Source organism: Somniosus microcephalus, chromosome 3 (genome assembly GCF_052327205.1).
Source record: "Somniosus microcephalus isolate GS21.2 chromosome 3, FLI_Smic_1.0, whole genome shotgun sequence".
NCBI lineage: Eukaryota > Metazoa > Chordata > Chondrichthyes > Squaliformes > Somniosidae > Somniosus > Somniosus microcephalus.
The window spans coordinates 297,211,928-297,235,840 of NC_140989.1; the positions used below are offsets into that span (position 1 = coordinate 297,211,928).

At 42.8% G+C, this 23,913-nt stretch overlaps 1 protein-coding gene across 1 annotated transcript in view; it reads right to left on the bottom strand.

Annotated features, from left to right (window-relative positions):
• Nucleotides 1-1,622: 1,622 nt before the first annotated feature.
• Nucleotides 1,623-23,913, bottom strand: part of scp2a (sterol carrier protein 2a) — a 206,450-nt gene continuing 184,159 nt past the window's right edge. The window contains exons 14-16 of the mRNA XM_085982811.1: nt 17,637-17,766; nt 6,443-6,522; nt 1,623-2,251 (exon numbers count right to left, since the gene is read on the bottom strand). Of these exons, the coding sequence (XP_085838937.1) occupies nt 2,156-2,251; nt 6,443-6,522; nt 17,637-17,766 (306 nt within the window). The 3' untranslated portion in view covers nt 1,623-2,155. The remainder of the gene's footprint in view (nt 2,252-6,442; nt 6,523-17,636; nt 17,767-23,913) is intronic.

A 23,913-nucleotide genomic window follows, 5' to 3' on the forward strand; every position in this document is an offset into this window, starting at 1 on the left:
GAGGTGACTAAAAGAGTAAATGGTGCAGAAAAGGTAAGTCTAGGCACTACAAGCTAAATTGTGACAAGGGGCATAGGATCAAAGTAACAAAAAAAAGCAAATTTAGGACTTTTATCAGAATTCTCAATATAAAAAGGTAAATTCTGCAAGGCCCTTAACTGCTGGTGGGGTCTCGCACACAGTTGGTGTATATCGGAAAATGCCAGGTGTGCTACCCATGATTTTCCAACCAATGGATGGAAAATCAATTTTCAAGTAAGCGTGAGGCCTTGTCAATAGTGTAGAACCTTGAAATATTCACCCCAAGAGTGATCATCATAGGCATGGACTTCCAGTAGGCAACAACCCTGTAATTATTAAAGAAACTGTTTCCAGATGGACTGAATGTCCTGTCTCATCCATATTTATTGTGTGATTAACGGCAACTTGCATCTATAGTCAAGACAAGTACTATTACTGTACTTGCACTGCTTGTAGTGTAAAGTGCACATCCACTGTAAAACTACTAGAATCACATTGCGGAAAACTAATTCTACACAGTTTCCTTATTTTACATTAAATCTGATACTTGACATTATAGCACTAATTGTTGAACCACTTAACTGTGCAGTGTGGAGGAGAATGAGCAGTAGGAGAGAGAAATCTGGGGGGAGGGTTGAAGTTAGAGTGAAGACAGAGCAAGGGAGGGTGAAAGGAAGAGTGGAAGGAAGAAAAGAAAGGGTGGGAGTTGCATTCATATAGCGCCTTTCACCGGATGTCCCAAAGTGCTTTACAACCAATTAAGTACTTTTGAAGTGTAGTCACTGTTGTAATGTAGAAAATGTGGCAGCTAATTAGCGCACAGCAAACTCCCACAAACAGCACTGTGATAATGACCAGATTTTTTTTTTTTTTTTTTTTTTTTTTTAAAAGTGATGTTGATTGAGGAATAAATATTGGCTAGGACACCAGGGATAACTCCCCTGCTCCTCTTCGAAATAGTGCCATGGGATCTTTTATGTCCATCTGAGAGAGGTCCACCTGAGAGGGGGGCCTCGGTTTAACGTCTCATCTGAAAGACAGCACCTTTGACAGTGCAGTACTCCCTCAGTACTGCACTGGAGTGTCAGCCTAGATTTTTGTGCTCAAGATTCTGGAGTGGGACTTGAACCCACAACCTTCTGACTCCGAGGCGAGGGTGCTACAAACTGAGCCGCTGGCTGACACACAGGAAGATTTAGACATCAATGTAAACATTAGTTGGAATATGTAATTCAGCAACAATATTACACAGTTCCTGTTGTGTTGCCACTCAACTGTTTTTTGATCAGACAGTCCACTAAGTAGTATGTCCAGAAATTTCTAAAATATATAAACCAGATATACAAAGTTTTTTTTATTTTTTATAAATAGCCCATTTTTCCCAATGGAATTCTATGCCGTTTAACCCATTAATTATTAAGGTTTTTAAAATTTTCATCAGCTGCAAAATAAACTTCAGAACCAAAGCCATAATGTCACCCCGCCCTGCCCCTATCCTGGTGTGTTTTTGAACATGGCAAAAAGTGGTAATCCCAGGTTCCACAACTGGCACTCCTATAGTGTCAAAGTGAATCCAAAAAGAAAATAGTCAGTCATTCACAAAGAGATAAAAGCAGGATTTATTTTCAGTCTTTTACTAAACATGCTACAACACCTAGCATATAAATCCTGAAAAGTTATTGATTAAGGAATTGCAAAGGTGATATTCCAAGAACCCGCTAGTAAGGCAAGTTTAAAAAGTTTATCATGTTTAGTTTAAATTAAAGTCAGACAGCTCAATCCATCTTCAAGAATCTAACTTACGATTGTTGTATTCATTCAATGCAGATATATGACGAGTAATAAAGCATTTTACAAAATATATTCAAAGTTACATTTACATCATTTTCAGAAACATATTGAATCAGTTAAAATATAATGAATTGCATTTTGTTGAAAGTCAAATCTGCTCAGGAAGATACCAGTGTTACAAACTTCAAGTGTAATTAGAAAGTGTTGTACATTATTCCAGATTGTTTCAGACATGAAGATAGCAGCTCCTAACCTTCTCTCTGGCAACCTGCCACTCAGATGTCATGTGACCAGAGGCTGGTGCTCTGTCTAGGTTGTTGAGAAAATCACTTGGGATGAATCTTCACAGTTTGGCTTTGCCAGGCTGAAGTTGTAGATTCTGAAGTTTCATGGCCATGCCCATATTACCAGCAATTTTCAGTTTTCCCTGAAAGAAGGCCTAGACAGAAAAATAATTGAAAAAAAAATATTCTCCACTGTTATACGAGTCAGTGCATTGCAATGAAACACTTTCCCACTTTTTACTCTGAGTGCATCTAATCTAATGTACTCCCAAATTAGGGAGGGAATAGAGTAGATACAACGTAATGCTCAGTAATTGCCTTAAGCCCAACATTAGCTCCAGAGCATCACATCCTAATGCATCAAGGTTATTTTGATTACTCACCCCAACCGTCCTCGTGGTCTCACGAGATGAAGTTAGTGTGCCTTCCTTTTAAATTTAGATTTAACACCACAGAATTGTGGAAATATATAACTCGGTTTTAAAATATCACCAAATTTGTATTACAGTAGCAAAATACTGCGGATGCTGGAAATCTGAAATAACAGAAAATGCTGGAAATACTCAGCAGGCCAGGCAGCATCCTCACTCATAGGTGACAACAATGGCTGGTATGGGTATCAATGTATCACACTGGTACATTGTATTATTTGGTTAGAAAGGAGTCATTCAAAACTGACGAAATGGAGCCAGGGTGACACAGTGGTCACTGCCAACAGTAAGTGTAGGTTCTCGATGAACTAAGTTTGTGTAGTTTCAACTACTCTCCGAGTGGGTACAGCACAAAACTGTCCACCATTAAATTCAGTTCAATACTGTTAAGGAAAATATTAAAGCGCATGGGAACAGGAAAAAAAGCAAAGAAATGCAATCAATAGCTCCAATGTGGTACTTGCACAATGGAGCAAATGGCTTCCTTTTGTGCAGAGTTTCATATGATTTCCAAAGTCTCAAAAGGTGACAACAATGGCTGGTATGGGTATCAATGTATCACACTGGTACAGAACAGATGTTTCGGAAGCTGGGACGAAGATCCCATCCCAATCACCTCCTTTCAAGGCGGTAGAGCCAGTGTTTCTAATTTATTTCAGAATTCAGTCCTCTGGCAGTAGGGATCATCTTCATGGCCATTCTCTGCACTGCTTCTTGGGCTTGGAGGCTTCCCTTGGGCACCACTGCTGAATGCAGTACTCAGCTGGGGTCTGACCAGAGAACTACACGGCATGACAATCTCAGACGTGCGCACTCATAATCTGGCAATGATTTAGGCATGGTAAGCATCAAGTCTGTGCATACCCCAGATCTCTCTCAGCCTATCCACTAGCTAGTTCAATGTCACTTATTAAATAAGTATGCCTTTTATTTTTTCCACTCAATTCTTACATGTATTGTGAGAGCTTGCTGTATGCAAAGTGGCTGCTATATTAGCCTACTTGACAAGTGACTACACTTCAAAAGTAATTTATTGGCTGTGAAACATTTGGGATGCCCCAAGGACATGAAAGTTGCTATATAAATGCAAATTGTTTCTTTTATCTTTCTCTGTAGTTCCTCAGCTAATATATCAGTACATCAAACACAACTGCCCTCTCACCGCCACTCCCAGTTTATTATCTGCAACTTGACTAATTTGCATTGTCCAATCCTCCTCCTTCTCCTCATCCTCGGAACTGAGGATGACTTGCTTCCACATTAAAAATGAGTTTGCAGGTGACTGATTAGTCCAATGCGGGACCTACAGACTCTGTCACAGGTGGGGCAGACGGTGGTTGAAGGGGCGGGTGGGTGGGGTGCTTGAGTTGATGTGCGCTTGGCTTCCGCTTGCTCCCGGCGAACAGACTTGAGGTGTTCAGCACCTTCCCAGATGCTTCTCCTCCACTTTGTGCGGTCTTGGGCCAGGGATTCCAAGGTGTCGATGGGGAGGTTACACTTTTTCAAGGATGCTTTGAGGGTGTCCTTGAAGCATTTCCTCTGCCCACCTGGGGCTCTCTTGCCGTGCCGGAGTTCCAAGTAGAGCGCTTGTTTTGGGAGCCTCGTATCGGACATGCGGACAATGTGACCCGTCCATCGGAGCTGATTGAGCGTGGTCAAAGCTTCGATGCTGGGGATGTTGGCCTGAGCAAGAACACCGACGTTGGTGCGCCTATCCTGCCAATGGATTTGCAGAATCTTGTGGAGGCAGCATTGGTGGTACCTCTCCAGTGCTTTGAGGTGCCTGCTGTACATGGTCAATGTCTCTGAGGCAGACAGCAGGGCAGTCATTTATGTAAATAACAAACAGTAGAGGTCCTAGTACGAATCCCTCAGGCACTTCACTCAGCCTGACATCACTCCCTTGGCTAGTTAGTATCTGCTGCTTCCTCTCTTTCAGCTAAATCTTTATCAGTCTCCAAGTGTCAACTAGAATGACCACTCCTTTCAATTTGTGTGGCAGCCTTTCACACAAAGCTTTATCAAAGGCCTCTTAAAGTCCACATCATAGGGTTTTCAACATCCATGTTGGTGTAAAGAAATCAAGGTGGTTAGTCAGATCACATGCTACTAAGTGCCTTCTCTCGCAATGACCTAATACGAGCGTCTCTAATGCTGGCATGCTACTAGTTTTTTGTCTAATGTATACTTCTAGAAAATCATTTAGTATGTTAATTATTTTTTGGTTCATTATCAGTTTCAACTCAGTTTGCATCAATTTGATAATCCTCTTGTTAGAATACTGGAAGAATTTCTCACTACTTGATTTAGCTGCAACAGCCATTATCATTCAAAGAAAGACTTGCCTTTATATAGCACCTTTCACGACCTCAGGACATCCTCAAGCACTTTACTGCCAATTCATTACTTTTGAAGTGTAGTCACTATTGTTATGTAGGCTAATATGGCAGCCAATTTGCACACAGCATGGTCCCACAAAAAACAAAATTAGGTTAGTGGCTAATTAATTTGTTGTGGTGATATTGGTTGAGGAAAGAATGTTGACCATGACACAGAAAAAACTCCCTGCTCGTCTCCAAATAGCACCCTGGAATATTTTACATCCACTATAACAGACAAAGCCTAGCTTTAATGTCTCATCCAAAACACAGCACTCACTTCGAAGAGTGCAGCTCTCCCTAAATACTGAAGTGTCAACCTAGATTATATGCTCAAATTCTGGAGTGGGGCTTGAGCCCACAATCACTTGACTCGAGAGGCGGGAGTTCTACCACTCTAGTTCCCATGCCCCTCTAATTGCTTATGTTAAGTTATTTGTTGGTTCCTGTTGTGTCCCCAGTGGTCTCTCTCATTTTCCTCTGGGTCAAAGAGTTTGATTTCTTACTTATTTTACTTCATACTGTTAAATGAGATCTAGCACATCAGCTAGATGAGCCATGTCGGACCTGGCGAGTACCCGACACTGACACAGGGTAGCCTAGTGATTACAGTACTAGACTACTAGAGATCATGGATTCAAATCCCGCCTTGCCAAGTTGAGAAACGGAATTCAATAGACTGGGTAATTTGTGGGCTGGCAGAAGAAAAAACAATTACATTCTCACAATACATGGTTGATTCTTAATGCCCTCAGGAATGGGCAATAAATACAAGTCATAAAGATGCTAACGGCATCCTATGTTAATTGATGATTACTCATTTAAATGTATACAATGAAAAGGGAAAAAAAGTGATAAAATTGGATATATATACACACACACACATACACATTATATATATACTGCATTATCAAAAGGTCCAAATTTTCTCTTTTAAACTTTTATTGATGTTGTTATATACTTAAGCTGTGTTACATTTCAGTTCACACGTAAATAAATACATCAAAGATATCTCAGTATGCTGCAATGGGCACCGACAGAGTGGAGGTCATTCCTTGACATGGAGCTCAAGTTGAGTAGGGAGTGGATGGGGACTGCATTTTCATGAGGTTTGGGCAGCTCAGGGTCCTTTTTTTTGTTTGGGGAGGGGTGGAGAAGACGGTACCCGTCCCAGTTTTTCTTCAGTTGGGAGGAGAGGCTCTTTAAGGTTTATCAATAAAAAGAAAACATTCTAATGTGTTTCTAGTCCCTTCAAGTGAGCTTTGAGTTTGCAAGTAAACTATGGCAATAAAAAGTAAACTTAATGGAATTTTATTTTTCCAGCAAAGTGTATCATCATGTATGTTTGGGGAGTTTGATGCCATGTCTGCATTTTGTTTCCATTATTCATTTTGCTACAACAGGTGTTAAAAGCAACATTCTGGAATGTAGGAATAGAGGCATTTAGCCAAACAGTCTGCAATTTGAAAAGTAAGCAGTCGATTTAATAAATTCAGCCTTCTGTTCAACATTATATTTTTATATAGGAACTACTCACAGTCTGGGGATTCATCTTGCCAGTCATCAAAGCTAACAAATCATCATCAGACATGGTTATGGTGCAGTCAGCTTTCTTCTCTGAATGCAGACACAAAAAAAAAGTTAAGCTTTCTTGACAGGAAATCTATTTACAACACTAATCAAAGTAAAACTAGCTTTGAACCCATTCACTATACATTAAGAGGAAGCACTTCCCCATAATTGTCATAACTATTGATGGTAATATCTATACATGAACATCCAGTATCCGCAGCCCCACAGTAAAATTCCTTCTACTGTAATCCAACTCTGTTTTTTTTTTAAATAAGAGCAACCCTAAACAGTTTTTCCAATTCCCACACTAAACATTCTGTGGCCCCTGTGAGTGAGTCTGCCAGTTACCTCCAGAATTAGGGAGAGTTTTCTACTGTGGGCATACTAGTAACTGAATTATGAGTATCCAAACTCATTGGACCCTTGCAGTCAGTAGAGACTTCATCTCATCAGTTTGGGCAGGATTTGACCCCAGTTCTAGAATTGATGGACCGGTGTTCAACCCACTCACCGGCCTGAATTTTAATACTTTGGTGGGTTGGGAGTGGGGGGGGGGGGGGGGGGGCTCGGAATCGGGTTTCCCGCAGGCCCTGCCGAATTTGAAACCTCCGTTTCCCACCCGCAGCCAGCCAGATTGAGGCACTGGCTGGCTGCAGGTGGGTAGGCCTGCGGCACTAGGCCGCAGAGAGAAAAGACGGAGGGTTCGGATGGGGGCTGATTGGAGGAGCAAAGGGGGTGGGGGATCCGGAGAATGATCGGAGGCCTCGTGGGCAGGTCTCCGTTTGCAGGGGGTGTGTTAGGCAGGGATGCTGAATCCAGGAGTTAAGTGTAAAGGCACTTAACCTCCTGGATCCAGCAGTCCTCATCTTCCATTAGCTGGCAGGTTTCACGAGGCCTGCAAAACCCAACCTGCCACCAGTAAATTTAAAATGGTGGTTAAATCTGAGGCATGCCTGCCTCATTATAATATTTAAAAGGACGACCCTGCCTCCGTTAAAATCGGAAGTGGGCGGGTTCTGGTCGGGATTGAGATTTTTTAACACTAACTTCCCACACAACCCCAACCCACCTGTTTTTTTGGGTTAAAATTCCCCCCACCAACTCAGTCCTCCTAGCAGGCATTTTTGTCTCCAGTGAAGTAATTCAGAGAGATAGATATGTGCCCTTTTTATGGATACATTTTTGAATCTGGCCTCGGACGACTGTCTGTGTGGAGTTTGCACATTCTCCCTGTGCCTGCGTGGGTTTCCTCCGGGTGCTCCGGTTTCCTCCCACAGTCCAAAGATGTGCAGGTTAGGTTGATTTGGCTATGATAAATTGACCCTTAGTGTTAGGGGATTAAATACGTGGGGTTACGGGGATAGGGTGGGATATGTGTCGGTGCAGGCTCGATGGGCCGAAATGGCCTCTATCTGCACTGTAGATTCTGTGATTCTATCCCATTTATGATTTCTCTCTCTGGTCACCAGACTCATAACAGAATTTTAGGCACTCAGCCACAGACCCTGTACTTGGGAATGAGATGTCAGTATATATTCGAGTGTTGAACAGTGGCTTTTAATGTTAGACTAAACCTTCCGTTTAAGGTTGTCTTGGGAGCTATACAAAAACACATTATAGTGAAGGCACTTTAAAAAATATGGGGTGACCTTTTCCCAGCATTTTAACATCTGTTAATAGTCTATTAAACTCATTAGCTGCCTTTTTGTAAAATACAGTGAACTTGAACTCTTCAACTCAATTGAAGAGTTTAAATCCAAGGCTTAGTGTCAGCTTTGGCTCCGTTGGTAGCACTCTTGCCTGTGAGTAAAAGTGCCACGAGTTCAAATCCCACTCCAGGACTTGAGCACATAATCTAGGCTGACACTTCAGTATAGTACTGAGAGTGCTGCACTGTTGGAAGTCCCAACTTTTGGATGAGACCGAGGGCAGACGGGAATTTTTGAAGAAGAAGAGCAGGGAAGTTCTTTTGGTGTCCTGGCCAAGATTTATCCCACAACCAACAGTACCAATACAGTTTAATCAGCTTTTACCTCATTACTGTTTGTGGGACCTTGCTGTATGCAAACTGCCTGCTGCATTTCCCTACATTACAACAGTGACTACACTACAAAAGTGATTCATTGGCTGTGAAGTGCTTTGAAGCCGTGAAAGGCACTATGTAATTGCAAGTTATTTTCTATTCTCATATCTTCTTCCCTCCTGAGCATGTTTTGACTTATTAGTGAAGAAGTCCAATCCGAAACTAGGGTCCTAAATCTAAACAAAGGAAACTACGAAGGTATGAGGAGTGAGTTGGCTATGCTAGATTGGGGAGCTTCATTAAAAGGCATGATGGTGGATAGCCAATGGCTAACATTTAAGGAACAAATGCATGAATTGCAACAGTTATACATTCCTTTCTGGCGCAAAAACACAAAAGGAAAAGTGGCCCAACCATGGCTAACAAAAGAAATTAAGGATAGTATTAGATCCAAAGAGGAGTCATATAAAGTTGCCAGAAAAAGTAGCAAGCCTGAGGATTGGGAGCAGGTTAGAGTTCAGCAAAAAAGGACCAAGAGATTGATTAAGAGGGGAAAAATAGAGTATGAGTAAACTTGCAAGGAACATAAAAGTGGACTGTAAAAGCTTCTACAAGTATGTAAAAAGAAAAAGATTAGTGAAGACAAATGTAGGTCCCTTACAGTCAGAAATGGGAGAATTTATAATGGGGAACAAGGAAAAGGCAGAGCAATTAAACAAATACTTTGGTTCTGTCTTCACAGAAAGAGGACACAAATAACTTCCCAGAAATGCTAGGGAACCAAAGGTCTAGTGAGAAGGAGGAATTAAAGGAAATTAGTATTAGTAGAAAAATAGTGCTGGAGAAATTAGTGGGACTGAAAGCTGATAAATCCCCAGGGCCTGATAATCTGCATCCCAGCATACTAAAAGAGGTAGCCATGGAAATAGTGGATGCATTGGTTGTCATCTTCCAAAATTCTATAGATCATGGAACAGTTCTTGCAGAATGGAGGGTGGCAAATGTAACCCCACTATTTAAAAAAGGGAGAGAGAAAACAGGGAACTACAGACCGGTTAGCCTAACATCAGTAGTAGGAAAAATGCTAGAGTCTATTATAAAGGATGTGATAACAGGACACTGAGAAAATATCAACGGGATTAGACAAAGTCAACATGGATTTATGAAAGGGAGATCGTGTTTGACAAACCTACTGGAGTTTTTTGAGGATGTACCTGGTAGAATAGATAAGGGAGAACCAGTGGATGTGGTGTATTTGGATTTTCAAAAGGTCTTTGATAAAGTCCCACATAAGAGGTTAGTGTACAAAATTAAAGCACATGAGATTGGAGGTAATATACTGGCATGGATTGAAAATTGGTTAACAGACAGGAAACAGAGAGTAGGAATAAATGGGTCTTTTTCGGGGTGGCAGGCGGTGACTAGTAGGGTACCGCAGGGATCAGTGCTTGGGCCCTAGCTATTCACAATATATATCAATGATTTGGATGAGGGAACCAAATGTAATATTTCCAAGTTTGTTGATGACACAAAATTAGGTAGGATTGAGAGTTGTGAGGAGGGTGCAGAGGCTTCAAGGCGATTTAGACAAGTTGAGTGAGTGGGCAAATACATGGCAGATGCAGTATAACGTGGATAAATGTGAAGTTATCCACTTCGGTAGGAAAAACAGAAAGGCAGAGTATTATTTAAATGGTGATAGATTGGGAAATGTTGATGCACAAAGGGATCTGGGTGTCCTTGTACTCCAGTCACTGAAAGCAAACATGCAGGTGCAGCAAGCAGTTAGGAAGGCAAATGGTATATTGGCCTTCATTGCAAGAGGATGCGAGTGCAGGAGCAAGGATGTCTTACTACAGTTATACAGGGCCTTGGTGAGACCACACCTGGAGTAGTATGTGCAGTTTTGGTCTCCTTACCCAAGAAAGGATATACTTGCCATAGAGGGAGTGCAGCGAAGGTTCACCAGACTGATTCCTGGGATGGCAGGACTGTCGTATGAGGAGAGATTGGGTCGACTAGGCCTGTATTCACTAGAGTTTAGAAGAATGAGAGGGGAGCTCATTGAAACGTATAAAATTCAGACAGGGCTAGACAGGCTGGGTGCAGGGAGGATGTTTCCCCTGGCTGGGGGGGTCTAGAACGAGGGGGTCACAGTCTCAGGACATTTAGGACTGAGATGAGGAGAAATTTCTTCACTCAGAGGGTGGTGAACCTGTGGAATTCTCTACCACAGAAGGCTGTGGAGGCCAAGTCACTGAATATATTTAAGAAGGAGATAGATAGATTTCTAGACACAAAAGGCATCAAGGTGTACGGGAATATGGTATTGAGATAGAGGATCAGCCATGATCATATTGAATGACGGAGCAGGCTCGAAGGGCCTACTCCTGCTCCTATTTTTCTATGTTCTATATTTCTTAGTCCTAATTACTCCTATAAAAGGGACTTCTCTCGTGTGATCATGCCCATTATGATAAAATGTAGTGCGTCTACCCATTCAATCTTGAACCAGACCATAGAACTATAAAAGCTTTCAGCGCAGAAAGAAGCTACTTAGCCCAGCGTGTCTGTGCTGCCTCTTTGTTAGAGCAATCCAAAACTAATCCTCCTGCCCTGCTCGCTCCCTATATCTTCCTCTTCAATAGCTTATCTACTCTTCCCTTAAAAGAAGCAATGATCTCTGCCTCAATTACTCAGTGGCAAAACTTTTCATTCTGCGGAATTTGTGAGAAGAAATTTCTTCCAACTTCTCTCCTCACTGTCTTAGTGGCAATTGAAAATTGGCAATTCCTTGACAGTGACTCCCCAACTAGAGTCAATAATCTTTCCCTATTCATCCTATCAAAAGGCTTCATAAATTTAGAAATCTCTATTAAATATCCTCTTAACCATCTTTGCTCCATGGAAATAGTCCCAGTATCTCAAGTCTTACCTCATAACTACAGTTTCTCATACCTGGCATCATCTCAGTGAATTTTGATAACCAAATCTCTGGTTTTTGACTGCTGCCTTCAAAATACAATACGTATGTGCAAGCAAACCCATTTTGTATGATGTCATTTTGCAAACAGAAGAGGAGCCCCATTTCACATGAGCAAAAACAGGGTTTTTAATGCTTCATCCCCAGTTTAAAGCCTCACTTTGGTTTTGGATTGAGCAAAAGGATGGCAACTCGAATGAAGTGTAATACCTGAAACGTTCACCTATTTATCTCTTTCAGATCCTGACCAACACCCAGTGCATTTCCAGCATGCTCGGTTTCTGTTTTCTATAATGCATCAGTTAATAAAAGAGCCATTAACAAGGTAGATATTATAAGAGGCTAATGTATCACACGGTCGTACAACTGTGAATTGTTTTTGAAGGAGTGTGTGTGTTAAAAATGACGGTTGCTGGTAACTAGAATACTGGGCTGGATTTAAACCCAGAAAGAAAGGACAGTGTGCTAGCCTACTAAGCCACTCAGTCCCACGACTGAACATTTTGTATATTTCTACAGTTCTTACAAAATTAAAGGGATTGGTGCGCAACCAGCTTCTAAACACAGCATTCCCAGCAAATAACACATGTAAACTTGTGTGATTCAGCATTGTAACTTTAGGTTTTAAAAGGTATATGACCCTGTTCCAGCAGTATCAGTGTGATAATTCCCAGTAAGTAGCTTGTGGAATTCTCCCGTCCCTTGTCCTTCAATAAAAACACAGCTTGCACAAAGCACAGCAGCACTTTCCTGAAGTCCCAATTCTCACAGACAGAATAGCTTTATGGTAAAGGCCTGAGGTCCTGTATCATGTTCTAACCACTGCAGGCAGGTTCAAGCTTCTGCCAGAATGAGCACCTGTAAACACAAGCTCCCTTAGTTTTTTCTAACCTCCTTATTTATCCATGTCATTCTGAAACTTGTAGTCTTTTTTTTTTTAAATGGCATATATTTTTCTGCAACTCTAATCTTTTAAAAAAATATCTGCAGGATAGAGTCACGGTTACAAATTTAGATCTGCCTTACTGTTTCAATGAGGCAATTAGTTCCCCAAGTAGATCTCATGTCCCTCACATTCCTGCAGTCGATAACAATGCCCAACATCTACACAATGGCGTAACTCGGGTGTAACTATACATCCCCCTTACACACAGCTATATAAAAAGAAAAAGGGTGGCTAAAGTGAACGTTGGTCCCTTAGAGGATGGGACCGGGAAACTAGTGGTGGGGAACATGGAGATGGCAAAGACGCTAAACAAATATTTTGTATCAGTCTTTACAGTAGAGGACACTAAAAATATCCCAACACTGGACAAACAGGGGGCAATGGGGGGGGGGGGGGGAAGGAGCTAAACACGATTAAAATCACTAAGGAGATGGTACTCAGTAAAATAATGGGACTTAAGGCGGATAAATCCCCCGGACCTGATGGCCTACATCCTAGGGTCTTGAGAGAAGTGGCGGTAGGGATTGTGGATGCATTGGTGATCATTTTCCAGAACTCCCTGGACTCAGGAAAGGTCCCGGCAGATTGGAAAATGCTAATGTAACACCCTTATTTAAGAAGGGAAGTAGACAAAAAGCTGGAAACTATAGACCGGTTAGCCTAACATCTGTGGTTGGCAAAATGTTGGAGTCCATTATTAAGGAAACAGTAACAGAGCATTTGGATAAACATAATTTAATAGGACAGAGTCAGCATGGTTTTACGAAGGGGAAGTCATGTTTGACAAATTTGCTCGAATTCTTTGAGGATGTAACATACAGGGTGGATAAAGGGGAACCAGTGGATGTAGTGTATTTGGACTTCCAAAAGGCATTTGACAAGGTTCCACACAAAAGATTACTGATCAAGATAAAAAATCACGGAATTGGGGGTAATATACTGGCATGGGTGGAAGATTGGCTATCTAACAGAAAACAAAGAGTTGGGATAAATGGTTCGTTCTCGGGCTGGCAATCAGTAACTAGTGGTGTTCCGCAGGGGTCAGTGCTGGGACCCCAACTCTTTACAATCTATATTAACGATTTGGAGGAAGGGACCGAGTGCAACATATCCAAGTTTGCCGACGATACAAAGATGGGAGGGAAAGTAGTGAGTGAGGAGGACATAAAAAACCTACAAACGGACAGACAGGCTAAGTGAGTGGGCAGAGATTTGGCAGATGCAATATAATGTTGGAAAGTGTGAGGTTATGCACTTTGGCAGAAAAAAATCAAAGAGCAAGTTATTATCTAAATGGAGAGAAACTGCAAAGTGCTACAGTACAAAGGGATCTGGGGGTCCTGGTGCATGAAACACAAAAAGTTAGTATGCAGGTGCAGCAGGTGATCAGGAAGGCCAATGGAATCTTGGCTTTTATTGCAAGGGGGATGGAGTATAAAAACAGGGAAGTCTTGCTGCAGTTATACAGGGTATTGGTGAGGCCACACCTGGAATACTGCGTGCAGTTTTGGTTTCCATATTTAAGAAAAGATATACTTGCTCTCGAGGCGGTTCAGAGAAGGTTCACTCGGTTGATTCCAGAGATGAGGGGGTTGACGTATGAGGAAAGGTTGAGTAGGTTGGGACTCTACTCATTGGAGTTCAGAAGAATGAGGCGATCTTATCGAAACATATAAGATTGTGAGGGGGCTTGATCGGGTGGATGCGGTGAGGATGTTTCCACTGATGGGTGAGACTAGAACTAGGGGGCATAATCTTAGAATAAGGGGCTGCCCTTTTAAAACTGAGATGAGGAGAAACTTCTTCACTCAGAGGGTAGTAAATCTATGGAATTTGCTACCCCAGAGAGCTGTGGAAGCTGCAACATTAAATAAATTTAAAATGGAGATAGACATTTTCCTAGCAAATAAGGGAATTAGGGGTTACGGGGAGAGGGCAGGGAAGTGGACGTGAGTCTAGATTCAGATCAGCCATGATCCTATTGAATGGCGGAGCAGACCTGAGGGGCCGTATGGCCTACTCCTGCTCCTATTTCTTATGTTCTTATGTTCTTATCTGGAAACCAAGTTTTCAGCAAATGCTCATAGTTGTGCTACTTCAATCTTTCTGAAGGTGGCCCAAGAAAACACCAAGTAAAATAAGGCCAGATGCGAATTGCTTTACTTCACAGGAAGAGAACACAGAACACCAAATAATAAAAAATACAGAACACAGTCCTAATGACCCTCCTGCATGTCTAACTTTTTGAGCTTGGCTAAAACTTTTGTAGCTTTCAGTTTAAAAACACAACTACCAAAATGAGGGTCTCTGCTTACTTTCTTGTCTCCACAGGTTGGGGCTTGGGTTCCGCCAAGACCTCATTACAGTCTTGATCCAAACATGGACACAAGAGCTGAATTTTAGAAGTGAGGTGAGTGTGACAGCCCTCGACATCAAGGCAGTATTAGACAGAGTCGTAAAACTGAAGCCAATGGAGATCGGGGGTGGCTGGAGTCATATCTGGCACAAAGGAAGATGGTTGTGGTTGTTGGAGGTCAATCATTTCAGCCCCAGGATATTGGTGCAGGAGTTCCTCGGGGCAGCGTCCGAGGCCCAACTATCTACAGCTGCTTTAGTAATGACCTTGCCTCCATCACAAGATGCAAATTGATGCTGGTCGCTGAAGATTGCAGTGTTCAGTTCCATTCTCAATTCCTCAATGAAGCAGTCCACGTCCGCACACAACAAGCCGTGGACAACATTCAGGTTTGGGCTGATAATGTCAAGTAACATTGGTACCACACAAGTGGCAGGCAATGATCATCTTCAATGAGAGAGTCTACCCTCCCTTTGACATTCAATGGCATTACCATCGCTGGGTCCCCCACCATCAACACCCTGATGAGCACCATTTACCAGAAACTGAACCGCACCAGTCACATAAATGCCACAGCAACTAGAGTAGGTCAGAGGCTGGGTATTCCGAGGCGAGTGGCAGAAAGTTGCTAATTAAACCCACTGCTGTGCCAATCGTTTTGAAACTAGCTTCACTAAAAGTTCATCAGAAAAGGTTATTCCTACCTCATTGGTTCAATAATGTCCTTTAGGGAAGGAAATCTGCTGTCCTTACCTGGTCTGGCTTATGTGATTCCAGACCCACAGCAATGTGGTTGACTCTCAACTGCCCTCTGAAATGGAACTCAGTTGTAACAAACCACGACAAAAACCAAGAATAATAAAAATGAACGGACCGCCCGGCATCGACCTAGGCACCGGCTACAGACATGACAAGGGCACACCCAACCCAATCGACCCTGCAAAGTCCTCCTCACTAACATCTGGGGACTTGTGCCAAAATTGGGAGAACTGTCCCACAGACTAGTCAAGCAATGGCCTGACATAGTCATACTCACAGAATCATATCTTTCAGCCAACATCCCAGACTCCTCCATCACCATCCCTATGTCCTGTCCCACCGGCAGGACAGACTTACCAGAGGTGACAGCACAGTGGTATACAGTCGGGAGGGAGTGGCCCTGGGAGTCCTCAACATTGACTCTGGACCCCATGATGTCTCATGGCTTCAGGTCAAGCATGGGCAAGGAAACCTCCTGCTGATAAATCACCTACCGCCCTTCCTCAGCTGATGAATCAGTACTCCTCGATGTTGAACGCTACTAGGAGGAAGCACTGAGGGTAGTAAGGGCACAGAATGCACTCTGGGTGGGGGACTACAATGTCCATCACCAAGAGGGCTTGGCAGCACCACTACTGACCGAGGAGAGTGAAAGAAAAATTTGAGAGAGAGAGAAGACTCTGCACTTGTAATAATTACTTTTCAGTGGCAGAGGGGTTGACTGGCAGTAATTAACACTTATCACATCGTTAAAAGGGTACTTGGACTTGAAATTCTTTTATTCATTCTAGGATGTGGGCGTCACTGGCAAGACCAACATTTACTGCCCTCAAGAAGGTTGTGGTGAGCAGTCCATGTGGTGAAGGTATTCCCATAGTGCTGTTAGGGAGGGAGTTCCAGGATTTTGACCCAGCGACGATGAAGGAACGCCAATATATTTCCAAGTCAGGATGATGTGTGACTTGGAGGGAACTTGGAGGTGGTGGTGTTCCCATGCGCCTGCTGCCCTTGTCCTTCTAGGTGGAATAGGTCGCGGGTTTGGGAGGTGCTGTCGAAGAAACCTTGGCGAGTTGCTGCAGTGCAGCTTGTAGATGGTACACACTGCAGCCACAGTGAGCCAGTGGTGGAGGGAGTGAATGTTTAAGGGGGTGGATGGGGTGCCAGTCAAGCGGGCTGCTTTGTCCTGGATGGTGTCGAGCTTCTTGAGTGTTGTTGGAGCTGCACTCATCCAGGCAAGTGGAGAGTATTCCATCACACTCCTGCCTTGTGCCTTGTAGATGGTGGAAAGGCTTTGGGGAGTCAGGAGGCGAGACACTTGCTGCAGAATACCCAGCCTCTGACCCGCTCTTGTAGCCACATTATTTATGTGGCTGGTCCAGTTAAGTTTCTGGTCAATGGTGACCCCCAGGATGTTGATGGTGGGGAATTCAGCGATGGTAATGCCATTGAATGTCATGGGCTGGTGGTTAGACAATTTCTTGTTGGAGATAGTCATTGCCTGGCACTTGTGTGGCACAAATGTTACTTGCCACTTTTCAGCCCAAGCCTGTACGTCGTCCAGGTCTTGCTGCATGCGGGCAATATCATGCTTCAATATCATGCAGATTAAACAGGGAAGGGCAAAGTGGGCACCGTTTGTTGACCGGTTGCAGGAATTTTGGGGCCATTATATGTCTGCTTTTACTGAAATCTCCAGTCATCCCTTATGTTTTCTTGCAACTTATTCTTTCCTAGAAGCTCAAAATTGTAGAATGCTGCTGGTTAGAGGAATTTGAGAGCAGACAATTTGAGCAAAACTCTGATATTAGGTTCTGCTTCAATTACATCATTAATGGGAATAATGCACTCGGGACAGCAATCACCATTCATGGCAACACATTACGGAATATTATAATGCCATAACATATGGGAGTTCTACATATAATGCTCCCAAACCTCAGCCAACGACCAGTAACAAGTCATAAATTACAGAAATAAAGGTTGCTGCTAGACCCCAGTATGCAGGTGCTTCCCTTTATATTAATAATATATAAGGACGAATCAGCAAAAAAAAACAATACTTTTATCTGTCACAGAAGAAAATTCATGGTACCAGAATTGAAGTCCACAGATCCTTTTCCATTCTTGACATCCACTACCCATAATCCTTCTTTGCCGCCGGGGCCATCTTTGACTTTAAAAGCAAACACTCCTCCAATCTTCTTCACAAAGAGCTCTCCTTCCTGTGGTGGAAAAAAAAAATCAGGTACAGGAAAATCATAAGACTCTCTTAATATTAAGATTCATCTTAGTTATAAGTGGTAATGTATCAAGTCAGTCTAAAACTTAAGTACTATAGACATATTTGCAGTGGCTCTTATAACGTCTTTCTTACACTCCTGTACAGGATTAAAGGAAAAGCTCATCATCTGATGGCTGGTCCTTCCTTCACCATTTAGCCTTCATCTTCTGCACTCTCCCTCTCCAGAGAAGAAGAAACCAACTAGGGGTAAACAAACCACAAACTGGTGCTCTGCTGGGCTTTAATGAAGAAGTGCACAATGGCAACAGCACAGAATTCAATACTAAGATTGTCAACATTTTTTTTTTTAAAGCAGGCATGGAACTACAAAATAGTACCATTTGGAAAGAGCTTCTTTCAAAAGATCTGGCATGTAGAGGAAAAATGTAATGAGATGGGGATTTTCAAACTGTAGCAAGCTCATAAATCAAAACAGATGTTTACCACACAGGGGTTTAGATAAAAGAAGAATTGTAAATTGTTACAATGTGGTAAATGTCAAAAATCAAAGCACTGCTTTAACTACTTAACTACACAGACTTCCTCCGTGAGGCACTTGAGAAACGCACTGCTCAGTTTACGCTGGTCCATATCCACGGATACCAGACTGTTTACTCAAAGGATGAAAGGACCAAAACTGCAGGCAGGTTATTTAACATCCGGCTTAAACTGGTAATAAATGTGAATTTATCGTCCCATTCAGTAGTCATCTTGTGTATGGTTCCCCAATATAAATATTGTGTAGTAATTTACTACAACCCGGGAGTTCAAATTTAAAATCTAGCAGGGTGGGTGGAGATACAAGCTGCAAAATGAAACACCAACACCAGTTTAATAATGCCGGCATATAAATAGAAGCTTCATGGCAGGTACTAGTACGGTAACCCAATACACAATGTACTAATTCATCGACCTGAGTAAATATGAATAGTGCGAGATTATATTTAATGTGATTCAGAGGTAACAAATATTGTGGAAGACACAAGGGGCAACATTTGTATGTTTTTCAGACAAATGGGCGAGATGGTTGGGTTACTGAGCTAACAAATGATGATAATGGATGTTTTTGAAATGTGATTTCTGAAAATTTCATTTCATTGGTGGCAATTAAAAACAATACATTTTCCAGAATGATCTCTCAATAGTTCTCAAACAGCTAATGGCTCAATTAGCCGGCCAGAAAACCCAGATGAGGCATGCGTGGTTGTAGTACCGAATATCTCAAGAGGAAAAAAAATAAGGTTTAAGTGACCAAACACAAAGCCGCCAGCACAGACATGATTATCCGTATAACCTCCTATTGGGCTGTAAATTCTGATTGTTAGTTCTGATGGACTCTATAACTGAAGGTAGTGAGAAGTTTATTAGTAGGGAATATGATCCCGATATGCAGAAGAGGAGGCATGCGTGGGAGAACACAAAGATAGTGCATCTGGAGCCAATGGCTAGAATGACCTGGACAAAAGTGAGAAATAAGTTACATGATTTGAAAAACACAAGGGTTAGCCATCAATGTTACTGTGAAATGACAGCAAATATGCATATCATGGAAATCTATAGCGGCAAAAAGATATGCCAAAAATATATTGACAGAACCACACAGATTGAACCCAGGTCCCAGAGATGAAGGAGGACTATGCTGACTCATTGTGGCCCTGAAGGCCATATATAATGTTTGTGGCAAAATATGAATAAGTGAGTGTAAAATGTAAGCTTCATCAAAAGAAAAAAGGGAAGAAGCCAAAAGACTTTCACGAAATAAACAGGAATGGAATTAACCCATTCCCCGATCTTCCAGCTATTTTCTCTAATCCTGTGAAGCATCTTGGGACATTTTACTACGTTAAAGGCGCTAGATAATTACAAGTTGTTGTTGTTGTTGTAGTAATCATCTCGTACGCATGGATTCAGCTATTGGCACATCACTCTGTCGCACTGAGTGAAGCTTCCCCCTTTCTAGTCCAAGGGCACTGAGGCCTGGTGTAATGCCTCTACTGCAGCCTTCTCAAGATCAGCGAACTCTGCACAGACTGGGGATTGAATTTGGGCCATTCCATGAGCGCTAGACAGCACCACACTGGGGGGTCGATTTACCAGCTACGCTATTGGGGCAGCTGCCTTCGGCTAATCAAAAATTGAAAGTGCTGCTTACATAATGTAAAATATACAGTTTGATGCCAACTCATGTGTGCAAACTGTAAACTTACTGGATATTATAAATGCATGCACAAAATCTCTTACTTTCACTGATAATCTCTGTGCAATTTCAGAATTTAGCCGAGGCAGAACAATCTGGCATGCAAAATCTTACTCAAATTTAAAATATACTAAAATAAGCAAATGCAGCTTCCGTAGATCAGTTCTCGTTAGCCGCTTACTGCAGCTTAAGCTTTTTGAGCAGAATGGCACGTCTGTTTCGTGGTCGGTTTCCGCAGGTAGAAAGGGTCCATTCAGAAATTATAATGAAAGCAAATCCCAATATTATTATCCCTGGACCAGCGCACATACAACCATTGCAGTCCGTCTCCTGTGCAGTCTTTAATGTAATAGTGGTTTAATGTAAACTGACATTTAACTGATTTATGTGCAAGTGGCCATTTCACAAAAATGTAAATACGCATGAAGTAGCACAGTATGGCATTTTGCCACGACGGGAGTAGAGTTTTACCTTACTGTGCTGAGTATCAGACCTCAGGAGGGCTATGCCCAATTTAGCCCAAGTGCACTATTTACATTGTGTGTCTTTCTTCCCTCCAGCTTTCTTTCTCCTCTGCAGGTGCTGACTTACTCTGTTAACTGGGCCCACAGAAACCGACCGCCTCTGGTGCATCACTCAAATGTACGTTCTTTATATACGAGCATGGAAGGCACAATTCTGTCCTCACTGCACTTTCCAGCGGGAGCCACGAGATAGATATGGAGAGCAAGAAGCCTGGCTGATGTTTTTCCCATTCCTGACCCAAGAGCTCTAGCGGCCAATTGTTGCGCCCCAATTGCACTCCAGAAAATATCCGTCTAACACAGAACCATTCATCTTGGTTTCTTCACAAGAAAAAAAAAACCAACTGCTGCTGGCCAACAATTGTGCTTTCTGGACACAAGAAAATCCATTTTGAACTCCCCATAAGAATTAGTAGGTCAGTGCATTACCCGGTGCGATACTGAGCCACGCAGACCAGGAAGGTCGTAGGATCAATCCATAATCTCTCATGAGCTAGAAGACGTTAGCTCGGCTGGTGGTAGAAGCACTACAACAACAACTTATATAGCACCTTTAACGTAGTAAAACGCTGCACAGGAGTATTTTAAGACAAAAAATTTGACTGATCCACACAAGGATAAATTAGGGCAGATGACCAAAAGCTTGGTCAAAGAGGTAGGTTTTAAGGAGTGTCTTAAAGGAGGAAAGAGAGGTAGTGAGGCGGATAGGTTTAGGCAGGGAATTCCAGAGCTTAGGGCCTAGGCAACAGAAGGCACGACCACCGATGGTTGAGCGATTATAATCAGGGATGCTCAAGAGGGCATAATTAGAGGAGCGTAGATATCTCGGGAGATTGTGGGGCTGAAGGAGGTTACAGAGATAGGAAGATACAACTGGGTTCTATGCTCACATATGAAGAATGGCCACTTGGGTGCTGTACCGCAGCATGAGTCAGCCTCCTCAGAAAAGACAAATGGAAAACTAAAAACTATATCCACACACACTGGACTGTAGGATTTGCCAGCGTACTTATGTTAAATTAACTATTGCTTTTATTTACATCATAGTTATACTGCATCTTTTTGACCACACCAGCTCTAAAATCAGCTGAAAATCTGGTCCTCAACATACACTATAACCACTCCAACAAAAAGAAGCAGGATTCTTTGCCTTGTAACTAGTTGCATGTCTGCCTGAGTTTGGGATTGTTTTATTATGTAGCATGTGATAAAGTTATCACATTGTTGCATGATGCATTATAAAATGAGTCACAGACACCCAAAAAAATGTCAATACACAGGTGCATCCACTTCTCGGTCAACCATAATGCAACAGTTTCTGGGCAATTGCAGCCAATACAGGTCCACAATCCCTTATCCGCAATTCCGAAATTTGAAAAGCTCTGAAGACCGAAAGTTTTTTCGTGGAGCGTCACTTGTGTGCACGACATGACCCGAGTGGCGCCAAACATGACCCGACGCAGCCGACGTTTGACCCACTATTTAATTTACCAAATTATTACTGTACAAATAAACTGTAATACTATTTATAGTCTTTATTTATCCCACTCAGTGTGAATATTCATAAGGTTCACTGCAGAAATATTAATGTGTTTGCTTATGGGGTGCTACCATTCTGAAATCCGAAAAATTCCGAAACACATCTGGCCCCAAGGGTTTCGGATAAGGGATTGTGGACCTGTATAACCATGACGTTCTGCTCTTTTTATCCCAGCCTGGCAGACATTAGCGAGATATCTTCAATAATGTTGCCTGCTGCACACAATTGCACTCTACTTCCTCTAAAATTTACAGCACTGCAAGCACGTACAGGAAACTCTCTTTTAACCGGCACCTAAATAACCAGAAATCTGTGTTAACCGGCAAAATTCAGGAGTAGGTTCAGGTAAGTTTTACTTCATATTAGTGGCAGTTCCTGGATCTGTGGCTGTGTAACTGGGGTTCGTGCACATGTTGCTAAGCAACAGGGAAGCCTGGATTTGTTGCTGTGTACAGAGCTCTCGTACCTTTTAAACTATACCTTTCTGTAATCCGGACTTTTTGATAAACCGGCACCACGCTGGTCCCATTGGTGCCGGATAATAAAGAGTTTCCTGTATGTGCTGCCTCAAAAAAATTTGTTTTTCGTTCTTGGGATGTGGCCAGCATTTATTGCCCATCCCTAGTTGCCCTTGAGAAGGTGGTGGTGAGCCAGCTTCTTGAACCGCTGCAGTCTGTGTGGTGAAGGTACTCCCACAGTGCTGTTAGGTAGGGAGTTCCAGGATATTGACCCAGTGACGATGAAGGAACGGCGATATATTCCCAAGTCAGGATGGTGTGTGACATGGAGGGGAACTTGGAGGTAATGGTGTTCCCATGCGCCTGCTGCCCTTGTCCTTCTAGGTGGAAGAAATCACGGGTTTGGGAGGTGCTGCCCAAGAAGCCTTGGTGAGTTGCTGTAGTGCATCTTGTAGATGGTACACGTTGCAGCCACGGTACTCTGGTGGTGGAAGGAGTTAATGTTTAAGGTGGTGGATGGGGTGCCAATCAAGCGGGCTGCTTTGTCCTGGATGGTGTTGAGCTTCTTGAGTGTTGTTGGAGCTGCACTCACCCAGGCAAGTGGAGAGTATTCCATCACACTGCTGATTTGTGCCTTGTAGATGGTGGAAAGGCTTTGGGGAGTCAGGAGGCGAGACACTCGCCACAGAACACCCAGCCTCTGACCTGCTCTTGTTGTCACAGTATTTATGTGGCTGGTCCAGTTAAGTTTCTGGTCAATGGTGACCCCCCCAGGATATTGATGGTGGGGGATTCAGCGATGGTAATGCTGTTGAATGTCAAGGGGCGGTGGTTAAACACTCACTTTTTGAAGTTGGTCATTGCCTGGCATTTATGTGGCACGAATGTTACCTGCCACTTATCAGCCAAGCCTGAATGTTGTCCAGGTCTTCCTGCATGCTGGTATGGACTGCTTCATTATCTGAGGAGTTGCGAATGGCACTGAACACTATGCAGTCATCAGCAAACATCCCAACTTCTGACCTTATGATGGAGGGAAGGTCATCGATGAAGCAGTTGAAGATGGTTGGGCTTAAGACGCTGCCCTGAGGAACTCCTGCAGTGATGTCCTGGGGCCGAGATGATTGACCTCCAACCACCACAACCATCTTCCTTTGTGCTTGGTATGATTCCAGCCAGTGGAGAGTCCCCCCCCCACCCCGATTCCCACTGACTTCTGTTTTACTAGAGCTCCCTGATGTCACACTCGGTCAAATGCTGCCTTGATGTCAAAGGCAGTCACTCTCACCTCACCTCTGGAATTCAGCTCTTTTGTCCATGTTGGACCAAGGCTGTAATGAGATCTGCAGCCAAATATGTGGGTAGAGGT